This window comes from Corythoichthys intestinalis, chromosome 9, assembly GCF_030265065.1.
Source record: "Corythoichthys intestinalis isolate RoL2023-P3 chromosome 9, ASM3026506v1, whole genome shotgun sequence".
Classification (NCBI taxonomy): Eukaryota; Metazoa; Chordata; class Actinopteri; order Syngnathiformes; family Syngnathidae; genus Corythoichthys; species Corythoichthys intestinalis.
Window position 1 is genome coordinate 8,873,054 of NC_080403.1, and position 21,228 is coordinate 8,894,281.

General features: G+C 37.2%; 1 protein-coding gene across 4 annotated transcripts; it reads left to right on the forward strand.

Annotated features, from left to right (window-relative positions):
- The first annotated feature begins 3,711 nt into the window (after positions 1–3,711).
- sirt4 (sirtuin 4) lies at positions 3,712–20,817 on the forward strand. Of its 4 annotated transcripts, XM_057845859.1 has the most exons (11): positions 7,573–8,488; positions 8,552–8,658; positions 9,883–9,943; positions 10,016–10,066; positions 10,267–10,335; positions 10,445–10,558; positions 10,642–10,712; positions 10,847–12,340; positions 14,366–14,844; positions 19,144–19,424; positions 19,508–20,817. In XM_057845859.1, exons 9-11 carry the CDS (start codon positions 14,466–14,468, stop codon positions 19,658–19,660), a joined length of 813 nt encoding a protein of 270 aa, XP_057701842.1. In that variant the 5' UTR covers positions 7,573–8,488; positions 8,552–8,658; positions 9,883–9,943; positions 10,016–10,066; positions 10,267–10,335; positions 10,445–10,558; positions 10,642–10,712; positions 10,847–12,340; positions 14,366–14,465; the 3' UTR covers positions 19,661–20,817. The 4 variants fall into 4 exon arrangements, with proteins under 4 accessions (XP_057701840.1, XP_057701843.1, XP_057701842.1 ...); XM_057845857.1 differs by lacking the exons at positions 7,573–8,488; positions 8,552–8,658; positions 9,883–9,943; ... (3 more) ...; positions 10,642–10,712; positions 10,847–12,340 and adding exons at positions 3,712–3,860; positions 3,958–4,111 and having other exon boundaries at positions 19,130–19,424; XM_057845860.1 differs by lacking the exons at positions 7,573–8,488; positions 8,552–8,658; positions 9,883–9,943; ... (3 more) ...; positions 10,642–10,712; positions 10,847–12,340 and adding an exon at positions 3,999–4,111.
- Positions 20,818–21,228: the final 411 nt, after the last annotated feature.

A 21,228-nucleotide genomic window follows, 5' to 3' on the forward strand; every position in this document is an offset into this window, starting at 1 on the left:
TAAAGAAAGTCAATATTCCGGAATCTGAGGGAAATTCAAGGCCTTGGCATACACCAGGAAAGGGGTCCACCTTGCATAAAAACTATTTTCGCAGCCTCCGAGTGTACACAGGATCTTCTCTAAATGGACACATTACAAGATTGATTTAATCCAAAGTGTATGAGAGGGTGAGATGGGAGATTTCCATGCAAGTAGAATCCATCATTTTGCCAACAGGGTGACAAAGGCAATCCTATCTTGATCTATCTTGGATAATTCCAAGACAAATGAGGATGTCCCAAACAGCGCTATGGTGGGGTCTGGACTTATTTGTACGCCACATATTTCTGAAATTGTCTTACATACCTCCAGTCAAAAGTTATATAAAGACGGGCAAGACCAGAACATGTGGGTATGATTAGCTGGTGGACGGTTACATCATGCACAGGTAGGGGCAACATCTTTATAGATCTTAGACAACCTATCCTTAGTCCAGTGTGCTCTATGAATAATTATACATTGAATTGCGCAAATTGATGAGGAATTAATTCTTTTCAGCAGCCTCCCATACTTCCTCTGAGATCATCACACTCAGTTCCTGTTCCCACAGTGCTTTAATCGGTGCCAATGAGACATTTTTTAAATTACAAATTTGGCCGTAAATAACATACAGTTTTAAATCAAGCATGAGAGATGTTACTTTTATTCTAGTATTCATTCATTCTTTCATTTTCCGAGCCGCTTGTCCTCACGAGGGGGTGCTGGAGCCAATCCCAGCTAACTATGGGCAGTAGGCGGGGTAAACCCTGAATCGGTTGCCAGCCAATTTTCGCGTTAAAAATACAGTACAGTGCTGATCAAATGATTTTTTTTTCATGTGCTTATATCACTCAAAAATGTAACTAATTGAATTTAGTTTCGAGTAAAATTATTACAAAAATATATTTGATTTTTTTTTTTTAAAGAATCTCTTTTCACATACCTAATAATTATTAACGGGTGACGGTTATCGGGCCGGCCAGCTCTACCAATCAGGTGTCCTTTTTATTTATTTTTTTATTTTCAGGGAGTTGGCAACCCTGAATTGACATTATCTTGGGAAAAAAAAGATACAATTTTGTACATTATACCTCCATTTAATATCTTCAAATGAGCATAGGCGATTCTAATAGTAAATATCACCAACGAAGTTCATTCACATATTTTTCCATTGTGGGAAATGGATGGGTCCATTCCCAATTCTTAAATTATTACAATGTGTGTATGGTTTTGATTTTGCACAGCTTTGGTAAACAATGCCAAGTTGAAGCCATGCGAGATATGATTGAGCCAAACACTTTTTCTATTTGATGATTAGATAATAAAACCTCTGTGAGGTTAATTTGTTAATCTCTGGGGGAACAAGAGGTACACTTATATTCAAAATTATTCAACTCCCACTGTAGATAAGTGTTTTTGCAACTTCGACATTTATTTTTCATTTTGTTTATTATCACTTTAAATGATGACATGTCAAATAGACAAATACAACTGAAATAACAAAAACATTTTTAGGAATATTCCAATTTATGGCTTTTCTGTGATTACTTCATTGACTACATTATTCAACCCCTTAGGTATGGATAACTTTAGTACTTCGTACAACATCCTTTGCAACAATAACATCCTATAAACCAGGGGTGTCAAACCGATTCCACAAAGGGACGAAGTAGGTCCTGGTCTTTGTTCCAACAGATCCAGCACAGACAGTTCAACAGTTATGTATAACTTTCGTACTTAGTACAATATCCTTTGCAACAATAACATCCTTTAGATGTGAAGTATAGCTTGACACAATTTTCTTGCAGTGATCCACAGGTATTTTTTGCCCATTCCTCATGGGCGAAGGCCTCCAGTTCATTAACATTTCTGGGCTTGCTTGCTTCAACTGCCTTCTTCAAGTACCACCAGAGATTTTCAATGATATTTAAGTCTGGTGATTGCGATTGTTACTCCAGAATCTTCCAGCTCTTCTTTTGCAATCAAGATGTGGTGGATGTTGAGGTATGCTTTTGGATCATTGTCCATTCTCACCCAGCCTCTGCTTTGTTAATGACTGCATGACATTTGCATCCAAGATCTCCTGGTATTGAACTGAATTCATAACACCTTGCACATGCTGAAGATTTCCTGTACCCGAAGAAGCAAAATGACCCCCAGAGCATGACTGACTCCCCACCGTGCTTCACAGTAGATAGGGTGTTCTTTTCTTTTCGGCATCGTTCTTTCTCCTCCGCACGTACCGTTGATCCATTGGCCCAAAACGTTTGGTCTCATCACTTCAGAGAACAGTATCCCAAAACCTTTGTGGTTTGTCCAGATGGTTTTTGGACATATTTCATACACATACTTCTTGTGTTTTGGAGTCAGCAGGTGGGTGCACCAGGGAGTTCTTGCATGGAGGCCATCATTTTGCAGTTTGTGTGTTATTGCCTGGGATAAAATCTGAATACCTTCCTATGACATGTCCTGTCGTAGTTCCTCAGCTGTCACCCGGGAGTTTTTCTCCACCTTTCGCTTCAGGTATCACACAGCAGTTGCAGACAGTAACCTCTTTCTACCACGCACAGGTAATGTTTCCACTTTGCATTTAGCTTTAAACTTGCGGACTATGCTCCCAATTGTTTCTTTTGAAATGTTATGTCCTTTTGCTATCTTTTTATATCCATATCCTTGCTTACGAAGTGAAATGACCTCCTCTCTGAACTTTTCATTCCTTGGACTTCGCCATTTTGTTAGGATGTCATTAACTGCCAAGAACAGCCATGTGTCACAGTCCTTTTAAATATGCTCAATTGCTCCTCATTATGGTTCTGTTCACATCTACAGCTGCTTGACAACACCTGATGGAAACCTTTGTTCGGGGGTTGAATAATTTTGTCATTGAGGTAATCACAGAAAGGCCATTATTTGGAATATTGCCAAAAATATTTTTGTTTTTACAGTTGTATTTGTTTATTTGACATATCATTATTTGATGTGATTATAAACAAGATGAAAAATGAATGTCAAACTTGCAAAAACACTTATCCACTCTGGGGGTTGAATAATTTTGAACTAAACTGTATCATACAATTTACAAAGTTAACCTGAGATAACATTCATTTCTTAGTTAGACACTTCTTTTATTGTCTCATACAGGTCTAACCACCTCTGGTTGGGCCAAAGGGTGGACGGCATCTGACTTTGAATTGCTGTGTGGAGATGGCCATCGTGCTTCATTGTCCGAGTGGGAGAGCTGTAATCTGGGACTCATCCCACCTAACACAGTCATGACTCGGCCGGTGCTCACAGCGCGTGTTTACGATTTCCTCATGAAGTCTCAAGTGAGCATCCAGACCCTGATTTTCATCTGCATTATTTTGTTAATATGTTGTCAGATAAATATGATGATAGATGGCCTCTGCTTGGAGTGATAATGAGAGACACCCGAGTATCTACTTTAGGGACACCTGCAAAAGCGCTGTATGAATTATTCTACTTTCAGAAAGATAACAATACAGACGATGAAAGATTACCTTTGATTTACATTCCTCGGGAGGTATAAATATATTTACTGTATTATAGTTATCATTGTTTTAAGTGGTGCATGTAGAACTGACTGCATCAAATTGAAAGCTAATTTTCTAATATGAAATTTGTTTTAAAACGGCAGAAAACACTGGCTGTCAATTCAAGCTCTGAGTTTGAGCTCTTCGAGTCTCGACGCTATGGTGAAAGCGATCTGCTATTTAAAGATGCGACGCGGTGTTTTGTCCACACGAAACATAGGGATATCCGCTCTATGCTGGGAGAGGCGTTTTACAACCGTGTGGAAGCTGCCATGAACTGCACCCAATCTGGTACAAATACAATCAAACTCAGTCAAAACGATTATGCATGGTACAAACCCGATTAAATGCCAATACTAAAATGTTTTTTTTTTCTTCTTCTTCACAGCAAACATCATGCATTTCTGCAGTCAGGATTTGTGCAGTACAGTCTAATTGGCATTGAAAATGAAGCCATTTTTTCATCAACTCATTTCTTTTATTTGAGAACTTGAATGAATCTTTGAATGTGGAGGTACTTGTACGGCAAATCACAGAATACGGTACAGATATGGACTTGTTTTCATCTGATATTTCATAAACCAACTCATTGTGTCATGAGATTATGTTGAAATTGCTATAAGAGCATCACTGTGTGTGATCTTCACCCGTGGTAAAAAAATTTCGGATTCTACTGAATGGTGTAGTGTCTTAGAACTTTTGACCGTGGGTGTCGAGGTAGGCATTGCGCCTCATAGTTCTCCCATCTTCTTGTGTGGACTCCTCATATGTTCCTCTATGCTTACAAGTGCAATCATCTGCCCAAGTCCCAAACACAGGCATGTTAATAGAAGACTCTTAATAACCCATAGGCTTGCTTGTATATTTTCACTCTGCAATTGACTGGCGACCATTCCAAGGTGATGAGTGATGTATCTTGCCTTTCAACCAGTCAGTTGTGGTAAACTCCAGCTCATTGGTTAGTCCTTTTGAAGACGTGTGCAATGGAAATGTAGCCATTTTGTTTGCATTCAAAATTTTCCCCTTTTTCTTCAGATATTTTTTGCTAGAGCGGGGTTATCATCAAGGGCATAGGTTTGGTCTCAACATTGGTAGGGATGATATAACAGCATAACCTGTATGTACACTTTTTGGTGGGGACAGGACATTAATAAGACCAAACAAATTGGGCGAACAGGGGTCAGGGCTACATTTTCTCACCAATATGAACCTAATTAATTTATAGGCTAAATGATCAATGCAAAATAAATCTGTATTGATTAATACTAACTTTCATGTGTATTGGTTCAGGTGATACACCGTTCGATTCAAACCTTTGTTTTTAAAAACTACTGAAGAAACATTTTTAAACCTTTCAGAATAAATGTCTCGATTTTAAATTAAATTGTAAATATTGCAAATTCAAATTGCAATATTTTAACATAACTTTAATATTTATTAACATACACAATAAATACAAACTTAATCTCTTAACTATCCAGGAATGCAAAAAAATAAACATTTGTCTTAAGACCACTCAACATTATCTGTCTAAAAATGGAGCCCTCCTTCATGTGAATACTACTGCTTTTGTGCACAAGCACAACCAAACTCAACAAAAAATTAAATTAGGCTAAAAATGACAGACATTTCAAATAAAAAATGTAATTAGCTACCTTCTTTTTATGCCCCGAATTATTTTTAATTTGTCCGTTTTACCCTGGAAACCCCCGTTTACAGACACCGCGCAACCGCTTTTGTTTCAACCCAGCCATATAAGGAAGGTGAGTAATTATATTAATTATATTTATCATTCGAAATGTCTGTCATTTTTAGCTTAGAATCATTAAAAATAGTTTGGGGGCTTAATGCGCCATGGATCTGCTATGGCAGCATATAGACATACAGTATTTTTCTATCTAACACAACAGTTCTTTTGGCTTAAAATACAGCAGTTTATTTTAAAAGAGGGGTGCAAGAGAAGAAACTGCTTTTTCAGTATCTATACAAACATATATATTAGGGCTGTCAAACGATTAAAATTTTTAATCTAGTTAATTACAGCTTAAAAATTAATTAATCGTAATTAATCGCAATTCAAATCATCTATAAAACATTCCATATTTTTCTGTAAATTATTGTTTGAATGGAAAGATAAGACACAAGACGGATATATACATTCAACATACGTTACATAAGTACTATATTTGTTTATTAAGACAATGAATCAACAAGATGGCATTAACATTATTAACATTCTGTTAAAGCGAACCATGGTTAGAAAGACTTGTAGTTCTTAAAAGATAAATGTTAGTACAAGTTATAGAAATTTTATAATAAAACCCGTCTTAATGTTTTCGTTTTATTAAAATTTGTAAAATTTTCAATCAAAAAATAAACTAGTAGCTCGCCATTGTTGATGTAAATAATTACACCATGCTCACTCACTGTGCTGAAGCCCATAAAATCCTTTGGACCCAAGCGCCAGCAGTGGGCGCCAAACACCAAAAAGCAAGTAACAAGAGGACATTTCACTCTGCTGTCATTTTAATTTGTTTGAGCGGGGCATGTGCGTTAATTGCATCAAATATTTTAACGTGATTAATTTTAAAAAATTTATTACCACCCGTTAACGCGATAATTTTTTTGGGGAAAAAAAGAAAATCACATTGTTTGATTTTTAAAGAATTTATTTGCAAATCATGGTGGAAAATAAGTATTTGGTCAATACCAAGAGTTCATCTCAATACTTTGTTATGTACCCTTTGTTGGCAATAACAGAGGCCAAACGTTTTCTGTAACTCTTCACAAGCTTTTCACACACTGTTGCTGGTATTTTGGCCCATTCGTCCATGCAGATCTCCTCTAGAGCAGTGATGTTTTGGGGCTGTCGTTGGGCAACACAGACTTTCAACTCCCTCCACAGATTTTCTATGGGGTTGAGATCTGGAGACTGGCTAGGCCACTCCAGGACGTTGAAATGCTTCTTATGAAGCCACTCCTTTGTTGCCCTGGCTGTGTGTTTGGGATCATTGTCATGCTGAAAGACCCAGCCACGTCTCATCTTCAATGCCCCTGCTGATGGAAGGAGATACATGGCCCCATTCATTCTTTCCTTTACACAGATCAGTTGTCCTGATCCCTTTGCAGAAAAACAGCCCCAAAGCACTTCACAGTGGGTGTGGTGTTCTTTGGATGCAATTCAGTATTCTTTCTCCTCCAAACACGAGAACCTGTGTTTCTACCAAAAAGTTCTATTTTGGTTTCATCTGACCATAACACATTCTCCCAGTCCTCTTCTGGATTATCCAAATGCTTTCTAGCGAACCGCAGACGGGCCTGGACGTGGACTTTCTTCAGCAGGGGGACACGTCTGGCAGTGCAGGATTTGAGTCCCTGGCGGCGCTTTGTGTTACTGGTAGTAGCCTTTGTTACTGTGGTCCCAGCTCTCTGTAGGTCATTCCCTAGGTGGTTCTGGGATTTTTGCTCACCGTTCTTGTTATCATTTTGACGCCACGGGGTGAGATCTTGCATGGAGCCCCAGATCGAGGGCGATAATCAGTAGTCTTCTAGGTCTTCCATTTTCTAATAATTGCTCCCACAGTTCCACCATGATTTGCAAATAAATTCTTTAAAAATCAATCAATGTGATTTTCTGTTTTTTTTTTTCCACATTCTATATCTCATGGTTGAGGTTTTCAGTTACGGGCCTCTCTAATATTTTCAAGTGGGAGAACTTGCACAATTAGTGGTTGACTAAATACTTATTTGCCCCACTCTGTGTTTGTTTGTGTGTGTGTGTGTATATATATATATATATATATATATATATATATATATATATATATATATATATATATATATATATATGTTTGTGTATATATATACACAGTGGAATATAACTGCATCATTGTTTAAGTCGTTACTTATTTTCATATGTTTAAGCACCGTTTTTGAAACTGTTACAGTGGCTTAATAATAAAAATTTATAATGAAAAATATAAAATATATTTTCAGATGATTATTTTCTATGATGTGGTACTCGTGTGACCGGTGTGTTAGCGCCGCCCCGCGTTCCGCTCCCACCTCTGACCAGGTCGGGACGCGAACCCGCGCGGCATGATGTTTCTACTCGGCAGGCAAGGGAGAGGAGTCTGGCTGCAGCCCGCCTCTCTCAGTACCCTGCGCCGCTCTTCTCAGTACCCATCCCGCAGACAGGAAATGACGCAACACCGCAGCTCTCAGTCCCCTCAGACCGGAAATGTCGTCAACCCTTGCGACGAAAACAAGTTACGTTATTTCACCTCTCGCGAAAAAAACACGGTAAGTGGCCGCACTGAAAAAAAGTTTTTAAAAGCGTATGCATGTTTAAAAATGTTAAATAGTTAAACAACACTTGCGGTGAAAATATGATGTGTTTATTCTGAGTTGAAAAGACCGTACTTATATCTAGTATTCTTAATGCAATTTAAATAATGTCTTCCTTTACTAACTGCATGCGACTTTGCTCTACTTATATTGTTTAATACGTACTGATGAATTCAGCAGCGAATTAGCTAATGCTGCTAATGCTTTTTACATTTTTTTTTTCCACAATGGACAGTCTTCTTTGTGTAGTTTTCATTATATTGCACTCTTATTTTTCATTATGTACATGCCTGCAATTCGCAGCTCGCTGTTTTTGTTGTTGTATGGTATTGTTGTTTTGCCTTCATTTGTTTTGTCTGGTCCTTTGTAGTTTGAATGTTGTCACATGATCCAAATAGGACAAGGTTGTAATTTTTTCTTGATATTGTTACTCTGCTTAGCTATATATTTTTTCATTAGTTTTTTTTTACTAGCTGCAAGATCACCACCCCATTGGGAAGAAACGAAATCACGACCCCCAAATGGTAGTCTTCCCATGCAGATACAGGGATGTCACACAGATCCAAATGGAAGTAAGTAGCATAAATAGTAATGTACTTTAGATTTTGGACTGTGCTGAACACTTTTTTCGATAGACATCGAACACTGTAAAACCCACTGTGCAGACAGGACCAATGGTGACAATATAAGACCATGCCGAGTTTCATGGACGGTTCAAACTCATCCTGCCCAGGAACGGCTGGTATGTTTTAATGTCTGAGACAAATGTTGTGCTCAGTGGAAATCTGGATAGGCTTATTATTCCTTATATTAGTTAACAATTGGACATAATTGATTATTTACTCTTTGTTTATTTAACCAATCAACATTCTCATTAGCTTATGCAAATCTTGAATATTAAGAGGCCAGAAATGGTGTTGATTGTCTAAAAAAAGAAAGTTTGATTGACACGTGCTGACTTTTGGAACGTTGGCCTGAACAATGAAATGGAATCAACTGTGAATTTTGAGGATTTAGTTTCTCTAAAGAACATAATGTCACTTGTACAATTAAGTAAAATGTAACTTTTTGTGTTTTTTTGCAGATATGAAATGCATATTTATAACTTGTCTAACAAGTAGCTCATTCAAAGGTATAAAAAAGTATTTTTTGGCGTGTGTAGGGTATTATTTTAACTATGTAGCCTACAGAATGCTTGTATGGGCTCATGTAGGTGTCTGCGTACGTTTGTATTTATATAACATATGTCCGTGTGTATAGATTATGTATTTTTCAGGGAAGGACCATATTTGTGGCTGACCCCTATGTTGTTGCAACATAGTGAAAGCCTACAGGATGTGACCCACACATGCATTTGCCTGTAAGGCTGATTAGTAACAACTACAACTTGGAGCATTGGTTCATTTTCAAAGAACAGTCAAATCATAACAAATTAAATGATCCAAATTCCAATTATTTGTGGGAAGAAAAACAGATCCAATCTTGAGATCAGAGAACTATTGTTATCTCTAATGAAATTCAGTAACCATTCATATTGGCATGGCGTTTCCATGATTATCCAGAATAGCCTTGTTTGGTTTTGAAGGTATGTTCCAGTCGATCCTTTTATGTTGCCCCTTCAATTAAAGCAGAATTGCACTCCAGATGATTCATCCAATCATTTGAAGCAAAATTCTAAAATGCCACTCTAAAATTGCGAATGTTTTGTTTCAAGGGCGTTGGCCCGGTCTCAACATTGGTAGGGACGAATATAATGCAAATAAGGTTGCTCAAAAGTTGGTGGGGACAACTTTAGCATCCTGAAAAGTTGGTCGTGTTATGTCCCTACCGTCCCTATGCAAACCTACGCCCTTGTTTTGTTTGCATGAATCATTTAAACCTGACTGGTTGGTGTTCTTATGCATGGAAACACGTTTGTAATTGTTTAACTACTGTATTTAATATAAACCTATATTTTCAATTGCAGAAAACGTTGACAGTCAATCAACAGGGGGACATGGAAAGAGAGGATTGGAAGTGAAATAGAGGTATTTGTAAAAGTGTGTATATTCATTGATTCAAAACTTGAAGGAAGTGACTCGGTTAAATTCTTACGTTAGGGTTTTTCGGGACAGCCATAGGGGAAGGACTGTGGCATCTTCATGTTGATGGTAGGTGAGTTTAACTGTCCAATTTTGTCCTCTGTTATATTTGTATTCATTTATCCATTTGTAGTATGCTCTTTGCACTGTTCTGGATGCTCTCTTTGAGTTTAACCATTGTAAAATGAAGTTCACCGAATCATTCAAATTGGGCTACAAAATATCCTTGTCGTTATTCTTTATTTACACTTGTTTTTAATTTTTGTTAGACTGATATGCCAACTCTGAGGAAGTGGTGGTGTATATTGCTAGCGGACAATTTCAAACTTGGGTGCATGGTAAGTCTTTGAAACAGTTGATATGGCATTCATAGGAAAGTAGGTGCACAGTACCTTAATTCTTTGTTGGAAAATGTGGAATACTTATTTTTGTATTTTTTCAACTTAGGTGAGCCACAGGAAAGAGTTTGCCCATTGGACAGATAAGGCAAAAGCATTACTGCAGGGTGAAGTGCCACCAGTCTATCAGCTACAGAAGTGAAATTTGAATATAATTGCTGAGGTCAGCTTTTAAAGACTTTTTAGTGTCCATTACTCTGACGCACTTTTGAACATGTCCCCCTTTATTCACTGATTTATTTTTAGGAAGAGGTGCAACCACAGCTCCTTCAAGTTAGTGGTGGCCCACTCCAAAAAGATATGACGGGAAAAAAATGGTAAGATTGTTTATATACCTAGTTTAATGCAATGCCTGAAAAGAAAAATCAAGTATAAAATTAACAAAGCATCATTTTTATTTTACTTATGTAATATTCAAATAGCTCTTTTCTTTCTATTTTCCAATGAACAGTTTTGGTAAAAGGACTGTGCAAGACTGCACAAAAGCCTCAGACAGGGCTTGGGGGGGGATTAATGCAGTAGGAGTTCCCAAGCATCCTGCAGATGGAAGAGGATGAGCACGAACTACAATGTCTTGGAGCCATTCAAGTTCTGTTTCAACCATCTGGAAGATGGATTTACCTTTTTTGAGGAGATTGTTGACCAAAGAAAATATCTGGTATTCTCTCAATAATAATAAAAAAATAATAAAACTAAAAAAATAAAGTTTACCACATTAGAACTGGTTGTATTGAGTTCATTTTTCTACACTTATAAATTAGTTGTTTTTTTTCTTTTATCCCAGATGTTAGTTGTAGGTAGTTTTAATTACCTGTGATGAAGGCGGGAGTGCTTGCCGAAAAATGTCAGGTAATTAAAACAACCTACAACTATTGTCTGGGATAAAAGAAAAAAACAACTAACACATGACAACTATTTTGTCATTTCTGTTTGAAATAAAGGTGCCTTTCCTGGAGCAGAAAGTTTAATATAGTTTCTGAATTAGTTAATTAGGATCTTCACTCACATGAATGAATTTAAGTAGCAAAATGAAAGACAAAATTGGTTTGGTTGCAACATGGAGAGAATATTACGTTTTTGATACATTAAATTGTAATGAAGCTATATTAATGTGTCCGTTCATAAAAATGTAAGGATGACAGCAATTTCTAATAATTCTCAATTGGAGTATATTTTACAATTGACAAACTAAAGTACACACTGTGATAGGTCACATGCGATCTTTCAGTCACCAATTAAACCTTTATTACAGTAGTGTGTATTTTAATTTTGATGTACTGTAACCATGTTTTTCATTTTGGTAAAATCACCAGGCTTTAACAAACTGACCGCGCTTAAAGAGTTAATCTCCCGATTTCACCAAATCAATTTAAGGAGCATGGAAATAAATTATTATTTAAATAATAATGAGTGATGCTGAAACCGAAAATAAAAGACTTGCAAAAAGAAAAGTAAACTAGTATTTACGTTCGAATGGACGCTAACTATTACGATAAAACCGGAAGCTCGGAGCTCGAGCGCTGTTTCATGTTGTCATTTCCGGTCTGAGAGCTGCGATATTGCGTCACTTCCTGTCTGCGGGATGGGTACTGAGACGAGCGGCGCAGGGTACTGAGAGAGGCGGGCTGCAGCCAGACTCTCTTGAGGACGTTACACTTGGAGTGTTAAGTAATTTTTGAGAGAGAATTTTTCAGGCGGTAGGCCGCCTGCTGTAAAAAATTAGGCAACGCACCAGTGCCAGTATCTCACTACATTTCCCATAAAACCTTGCGCAGCTATAGCAGTGCACTTCAAATTACTTCCGGTTGTCTTCAATGTCACGCGAGAATCGTTCCGCATGTTTTTTTCCTGAAGTGTCATAAGAGTCAAGTCACATAACAAGGCCAAACGGTCCTGAATTTTGAGTAGTTTCAAAGATTTCGCACTGCTGTAACGCTTACATAAGGTAATTTTTTTGTATACTTTTAATAGTTTGTGCCATTATCTGAAGGGCCTGTTGCAAGCCTGTTTACATTTCCGTATGTGTAAAAAAAAATGACTTTCTGCAACGATCGAGGTGTGTACAGCAATGAATTAAAAAAAAAAAAAAAGTATGCGATGCTATTTATTATTATTACGAAACAAGATCTTTAAATTACATGTCATGTTTATATTTATACATTTTACAAGGGACACCTACAGATACGAGTCCACTTATTCATTGCCATTGACAACGATAGACATCAAATCCATTTAACTGGGATTGTATGATCATCTTTCACTGCCACTGCCAATCGAGCGATCGCTTCCAACACTCCCATAGATTGAACGTCTGTTGCCGTCAATGGCAGCTAATGTTAATTTATGAACTAAAATTAAAGTCCTTAGAACAATAAGGGTTGTTGGCATGTTTCCTTAATTTGAGTGTTGTAAGTAAGTGTGTGGTCAATGTAAAAACTTAATTTTTAGTTCAACGCTTAAATCTTCACCATCTATGGCAGCTATGTGTGTTTGTAATACTAAATGCAGTAAAAAGACAGTGTAAAATACAATTTACTCAGCCAAACAAAAATGTCACCTCAACTAGTCCACACAGTGTTTGAACTTTTGAACATTTCAATTAAAATATTGAAGGAAGAGCATAACACAATTTTAAATGTTTTAGTTATTGTTTTAAGAGTTAAATTTGTTGTACATTCAATTCTGCTTACAAAATTTTACCAGAATATTTAATGTCATTTATAACATAGACTTGTTTTGTTTTCTTGTCATCGTTATTAGAGAAACTGTTCCCCCCAAAAATGAAGATCGTGTCTCAGAATTACTGTTTTACATTACAGAAATTTCCATTCAAGATAATAAACATGTTATAACTAGGGTTGTTCCGATCATGTTTTTTTTGCTCCCGATCTGATCCCGATCGTTTTAGTTTGAGTATCTGCCGATCCCGATATTTCCCGATCCGATTGCTTTTTTTTTTGCTCCCGATTCAATTCCAATCATTCCCGATAATTTTTCCCGATCATATACATTTTGGCAATGCATTAAGAAAAAAATGAATAAAACTCTAACGAATATGTACATTCAACATACAGTACATAAGTAGTGTATTTGTTTATTATGACAATAAATCCTCAAGATGGCATTTACATTATTAACTCTTTCTGTGAGAGGGATCCACGGATAGAAAGACTTGTAATTCTTAAAGGATAAATGTGACTTTGTATATTGTGACTAAATATTGCCATCTAGTGTAACTGTTGAGCTTTCAGTAAATGCCATTTAACTTCTGCCCAAATGCATGATGGGAAGTGCAACCATGACTGTTGCCACCAATTGATATAAATTGCGTTGGGAAAGAACATAGGGTGTTAAGAAAATGATCAACTACTACCTTTCGTCCCCACATTGCCTCCCACGTTATTTTTAATTGCTGAGAGAGGTATTGTAAGGCTTTAGCCACATAAAAAATGGCTCCAAAAGCTGTCAAAATTCTCTCTACTCGTTATACACTGCCTTTTAGCGCTATCTATAGGTAAAACAGCGTCTTTATAGATTGAACGCGACAATGCGTGAGTGGGTCGTGCCGCGCATGCGTTATTGATTTAACGTGATTAATTTTAAAAAATTAATTACCGCCGTTAACGCAATAAATTTGATAGCCCTACTTTAAGGCAAAACTACTCTGGATGAGTGTAAGACATTTTGTCTGTAACGTTAAATACAATTAGAAAACGATTTAAAAAGAAAATATATATATATTAAAAAAAGGCATGTCCGATATTTTTTTGCCGATCCCGATACTTTGAAAATGACGTGATCGATCGGGACATCTTTAGTTATAACCAAACAAACCTTCCTCACAGTGATAAAATAAAACAAGTATTTGCAAGAGGGAATTTCAAAACAAACTCTTGTGTTGGTTCTAATTCGTTTGTTCTGGCGACCCAGTGCATGTCTCAATGATGCTCATGTGCCCAATTTTACACAGATGAGATTGCCATGCAGAGTCAGCACGCTGCACTCCTCAACTTCCAGGAGAGCATCCTCAGCCCCCGCAGGGATGTTCGTCCCTGACTGCGGCTCCACAGATGTGCAATCTCTGCAGCTACTCCAGGACTTTGTCTCCCGGGCGGCACGCCTGTTTGCCATCAGTGGTGCTGGTCTCTCCACGGAGTCCGGCATCCCAGATTACCGCTCGGAAGGCGTCGGCCTATACGCCCGCACCGACAGACGGCCCATGCAGCATGTCGAGTTTGTCCGCAGTGCCAAGTCCCGTCAGCGTTACTGGGCGAGGAACTTTCTGGGGTGGCCGCAGTTCTCCTCGCATCAGCCCAATGCGGCTCACAGGGCTCTACAGCATTGGGAGGCGGAAGGGAAGCTCCACTGGCTGGTCACACAGAATGTGGACGCTCTTCATTCAAAGGCAGGGCAGAAGAAACTCACTGAGCTCCATGGATGTGCCCACAGGTGACAAAACATCATGTTACAATGATGATAATAATTCTTGTCATTATTATTGTTATTGCATGTAGGGCTGCAGCGATCGATTGTTTTAGTCGTCGATTTATCGATGAACTAGTTAGTTCGAATAATCAAGTAATAGGATAAGGAACATGAACAATTAAAATACCTGAGCTGAGCCTCAAATGAGATTTTTTTTTTTTTTTAATGAGGATGTATGTACAACAAAAAAACAATTGGCTAACCTACATAGCATAAGTCCGCTAGCTTAAATGCTGTAAAATGCTATCGTTTTTAAATTTTTTTTTTATAATACTCTTAACAAATGGTTCAGACATATTCCGAAAAAAAAAACAAAAAAAAAACCGGCTAAATATACCTGTAAACTAAATTACTAATGCATTAAAAAACTTAAACAACAACTTGGTCTACGTTGGTCTTAACAGGGAGCAGTTGGATTCAGCTATGTGAAATGAGGCAGACCAGAGGATACTAATCAATAAAACTAAATGCAAACATTTTCAAAATAAACCATTACAACGCCACTTTAATTAAACGAATACTCGAAGCAATAAAATTTAATTAGAATATTTTTTTCTAATCGAATACTCGAGTTAATCGATTAATCGTTGCAGCACTAATTGCATGCTGAAGGCCTGTCAAGTCGCCGCTCATGCTGTATTTGTTAATGGTAGTAGTGTTTACACTATCATTTTGAGCTATTCCTCTATTATTTATGGATGGATCACAATAAAATTTTGTAGATATATTCTAGAGATGTATACGAACCGATCCTCGACGCCTGATGTCATTATTTATGTATCAGGGGTGATTAATTAATTCCAGAATTATGGTGCCTGTGTTGCCTAATTTAATATAATTTTAAAGATTTTGTAGGAATTTTTTACTCTGTTGGAAAAGTGTAAAACTGGACAGCCTAGAGAGAAGTGGTTCACTTGTTTTTACTCATAGTTTTGAGGTTAAGTCTTCAAATTTACTCCTATATGGTTTCCATTTATATAACAGGCTGAAGGCTTGTCGTGTCCCCTCTCATATTGTTGTTTTTTTTTGTGGACACTAACTTTGAGGTCCTGCTCAGCCATCATACATCAACCAATCGTCTTGAAACTTGGTAGCCATGTAGCATTGATCCTTGGAGCCAGATTTTTTTGTTGTTGTTGTAGTTTTTGTATAGTTAAGAGTTAGCCAGTATAAGGCAGTGTGGACTTATTATTGCCTGTTGGTTACAAGTTACCCAGTGGAGGGCTGCCTTCAACCTGTAAGAGCACACTAGTGCTTGTTTTAAATGTTTCAATAGATATATAATTGTATTGTTTTTGCTTTGCCATAGTGTAGGACTCTGATGCACGGTGACCTGTTTAGCATGTCTGAAGGTTTAATTCCGGAGTTCTGGTCAAAAACACTTAAATTTGCGAAAGGCAATTAAAACCTCATTATTTCACAACAAAATTCAACTTTTTTGTTCTGTCTGCGACTTTGGTAACCATTCTCTAATTGACTAAAGACAAATATTCAGTTTGGGGTTCTCAACTCAAATGTGTCCGTAATACCACGACGATTTAAAAGGTGCTACTTGTCCTAAAAATAAAGCTTAAATTAAGCAAACGTGGGTTTTTGTGAAGTCAGTTTAGGCTACAAAATAGATAATATACTTTGGAAATCAACTGTTTTGAATTAATGTAAGATTTGAGAGGCCTTAAAAGTACTCACTTTTAATTCAGTTGACTGCTGACCAGTCCAAAGTGTATGGCTTCACTGTATGGCACTCGTATTTTAAATTTTTGAGAATAAGAGAAAGAATAAGGTTTTTAAAGATTTTTTTTTACTTACCGTAATTTTCGGACTGGAAGGCGCACCAGACTATAAGCCGCCACACACCAAATTTGACACGAAAACAGCATTTGTACGTAGATAATCTGCACTGGAATATAAACCACAGCTGTCCTCACGGTAAAATGGGATATTTACACCAAAAGATATTAACCGATAACACTTTATTTGACAGCTGCATCATAAGACTGTCATAAGACCAAATGAACCAATTGGTTGCACAGCTTCATTTGCCCATCACTGCTCCCTTGGGGCAGAGAGTCAACCTCTGCTGCCACCTGCTGTCAACACTGTTGTCGCCCAACATGCCTCCTAGCATGCATTGCAGCACTACAGATGTATATAACAATCAAAATTCATATTCTGTGCTTATTCTTTATTCAGTTACTGTTCCAGTTGTTTCATTAATTGCTAGTTATGGTATTTTATTAACACTTTATTTGACAGTGGCGCCATACGACTGTCATAAGACCATCATAATTATGGCATGACACTGCCCTGAGCATTAATGAATGCTTATGACAGATGTCATTTTGTGTCATCTGGCAAATGATGCCACTTTTGAATGGATGTAAAAGATCCGAGCTAGACATAAATGGAGTTAGTGACAGAAATTGCTGAATGAGACTTAATAACATCTGTTATAAGCATTAATTTATGCCCATGATAGTGTCATATCATAATCATGAGTGACGCCCGTCAAATAAAGTGTTGCCTATTAACCCAAATAAATCAACAAATAAGCCGCAGGATTCAAAGTGAGAGAAAAAAGTAGCATCGTATAGTCCAAAAATTATTGTAAGTAAAAGTACAGATACAGGTGCAAAAAACGACTTAAATAAAAGTGCAAGTATAAAGTACAGATACAGGTGCAAAAAACGACTTAAATAAAAGTGCAAGTATCTCTGAAAATATTTACAAAAGTAAAAGTACTTGTTTTAAAATTTACACTACAAGTAAAAAGTATTTTCTCCCGATGTAAAAATGTTATATACATGTGTGTGTATACACTGTATACATAATTCAATATATATATATATATATATATATATATATATATATATATATATATATATATATATATATATATATATATTAGGGCTGTCAAAATTATCACGTTAACGCGCGGTAATTAATTTTTTTAATTAACCACGTTAAAATATTTGACGCAATTAACGCACATGTCCCGCTCAGAAAGTATTCTGCCTTTTGGTAAGTTTTACAGCAAGGCTTTTTATGCTGTCCAACAGCGAACTCTTGTGGTCGCTTTGCGACATGGTTTATTGTTTTCTTACCAGTTCATTATGGCTGCACGACGTCTCAGGCTGATAATGTTGTGCTTATATGATCCTTGGACAAGATTTGTCCGTAAGTATGGTTGTTGTAAAGAATGTACATATTATGTTAGTAAGCGAAATGTTATATTTTTTGTATGAGACGCTTTTTGTTTATGTTTAGTGAACCTGTATAGCGTGCTAAGCTAACATTGTTGCTAATGCAATGCTTGTGTACTTTTATTTTGTAGTTTTACGACGGTCTAAAGAGGACAATGGTTTGAGGCCATTTTATTAATAAATCAGATGAAAAAGGAAGAAGAATTATTAAGGCGTCGTTCACTAGCTGTCTAGCTTTGGAAAAAGTAGACGCTTCGGAGTGAGGACAGCATTGACAGATTTAAATGACAGTAGAGTGAAATGCCCACTACAGTTCTTATGTACCGTATGTTGAATGTATATATCCATCTTGTGTCTTATCTTTCCATTCCAACAATTTATTTTACAGAATATATATATAATTTACAGAAAAATATGGCATATTTTATAGACTGTTTGAATTGCGATTAATTAATTTTAAAGCTGTAATTAACTCGATTAAAAATTTTAATTGTTTGACAGCCCTAATATATATATATATATATATACACACACACATACAGAGATCTGGGTCAATATTCAAAGAAAGATCAGGAAAATTTATTGACTGCTCAGTTTTGTTTAAAACTGCAGAACGGCAAAAACAACCAATAAAATTGACTGTACTGTAAACAAGCTTAAGCTCAACAACTCCACAATTGTTGGTTTTTATTGGTCAACATCTTGTTCATTTGCCTAATCTTGCTTGTACTCATGTCGCTGCCTCTACTGTTTAGTTACGGTATATTTGCTCGGGGCTTATCAATTGCGCCAGAGGCATGAAAACGAAACTATCAATTGATAATGGGGGGGGGGGGGCAAAAGTGACATATAACACATGCAACAATCTGAAAAGTAGTGGAGTAAAAGTACAGATACGTGCTGTAAAATTTAGTGAAGTGAAAGTACCACTTCATATTTGTACTCAAGTTAATTTTTGTGTATCTGTACTTAAGAACATTCCACCAATGAAATTGCCTTCAAATAACTAAAATTGAATTGTTGTTATCATGTGTTTTAATGTTCAGGGTGGTGTGTTTAGGCTGTGGCAGTATCTCGGCCAGAGAGGAGCTCCAAAGTCGTTTCGTTGAGCTGAACCCGGACTGGAGGGTTCAGGCCGGTACTGCAGCTCCAGACGGTGACGTTTTCCTGGAAGATGACCTTGCTCTCCACTTCAGGGTTCCCTCCTGCGAGGTCTGTGGAGGAATACTGAAGCCTGAGGTTACCTTCTTCGGAGACACCGTGAATAAAGGGACGGTGCAGTTTGTGCACAATAAATTAGCCGAGTCAGATGCCGTGCTAGTTGTCGGAACGTCGCTGCAGGTGGGTGTCACTAAAGTGCTGTAGCACTACAGTACAGTACTTCTCTTTGATAATTATATGTGCTTATCTCTCATCTTCCACAGGTTTACTCAGGGTACAGATTTTTACTAGCAGCCAGCGATAGAAAATTACCAGTCGCCATTGTGAATATCGGGCCGACGAGAGCAGACCATTTGGCCCAACTGAAAGTCAGAGGGCGCTGTGGTGAAGTGCTGTCAATCATTCAACCTCTCTGATGATAATAACATCAAATATGGATGTATAGTCTTGAAATGAAAAACTACCTCAACTACAGGACACTGCCTGAATCACCAGGATTCAATATTTAGACTATGGATCAGCCGGAAACTGAAATACTAGAACCAGTTGTCACTGTAATGCATTGTAGTTGCACACTGCTGCAAACTACAACCATAATTGCACATGGCTCTATATTTTTAAATGAATACTTCGTTGACAGAACTGTTAGTGCAGACTTTGCATTGGAGCTCACTGTTGCATGTGTACCTACAGTTGTGACAAATGAGTATGCCCCTTCATACTAATAAACTATGTGGCAACTCTCACTTCAAATCTCAAGTATAGATTGTCTCCAAAAGGTTGATGTATAACACTAGGTACATACAGTACTGTACTTCATTGAATTAGTATTGTTGGAAATATTTTTGTTGCTGTGACACATCAGCAAGTCTTATGTGGGAAATGCCTCTAAATATGTGCAAATGTATTACATGACCTTGCCCACTAAAATGAAAAAGAAACTGTTGTCATGGTATTCTAAAGATTCCACTAGGTTGTATAATGCTAATGATTTTATTTCTCAATCTATTTTACAGTGTATCAAGTATAGTCTACACCAAGGGTGTAGGTTGGGTCTCAACATTGGTAGGGACGATATAACAGCATATTCTGATTGTACACATTTTCCTGGGGACGGGACATTAAAAACAGCAAACAGATTGGGTGAACAAATATGAACGCAATTAATTGATAGGGTAAATGATCAATGGAAAATAAATCTGTTTTGACTTATACTAACTTTCATGTGTTCAGGTTATACACCATTCGATTAAAACATTTGTTTTCAAAAACTACTAAAAAAACATTTTGAAAACTTCCAGAACAAATGTCTGGATTTAACGTAACCTATACATGGAACTACATGTCAGCCTACATTGCCCCTCACCACAAGAGGTACCCAACCTATAGTTGTGTTCAAAATTATTCAACCCTTACAGTGGATAAATGTTTGTGAAAGTTTGACATTCATTTTTCATCTTGTTTATAATCACATCGAATACAGTGGTGCAAATCAGTATTTAGTCAACCACTGATTGTGCAAGTTCTCCCGCTTAAATATTAGAGAGGCCTGTAATTGTCAACATGGGTAAACCTCAACCATGAGAGACATAATGGGGGGGGGGGGGGGGGATACAGAAAATCACATTGTTTGATTTTTAAAGAATTTATTTGCAAATCATGGTGAAAAATAAGTATTTAGTCAATACCAAAAGTTCATCTCAATACTTTGTTATGTACCCTTTGTTGGTAATAACAGAGGCCAAACGTTTTCTGTAAGTCTTCACAAGCTTTTCACACACTGTTGCTGGTATTTTGGCCCATTCCTCCATGCTGATCTCTAGAGCAGTGATGTTTTGGGGCTGTCGTTGGGCAACACGGACTTTCAACTCCTTCCACAGATTTTCTATGGGGTTGAGATCTGGAGACTGGCTAGGCCACTCCAGGACCTTGAAATGCTTCTTACGAAGCCACTCCTTTGTTGCCCTGGCTGTGTGTTTGGGAT

Coding starts and splice junctions, on each gene's coding strand:
- sirt4 (XM_057845857.1), top strand. CDS start 4,076: ATGTGGAGGTACTTGTACGGCAAATCACAGAATACG. Junction 4,112..14,365: donor ACGGCAAATCACAGAATACG/GTACAGATATGG, acceptor AATTTTACACAG/ATGAGATTGCCATGCAGAGT. Junction 19,425..19,507: donor TTGTCGGAACGTCGCTGCAG/GTGGGTGTCACT, acceptor CATCTTCCACAG/GTTTACTCAGGGTACAGATT.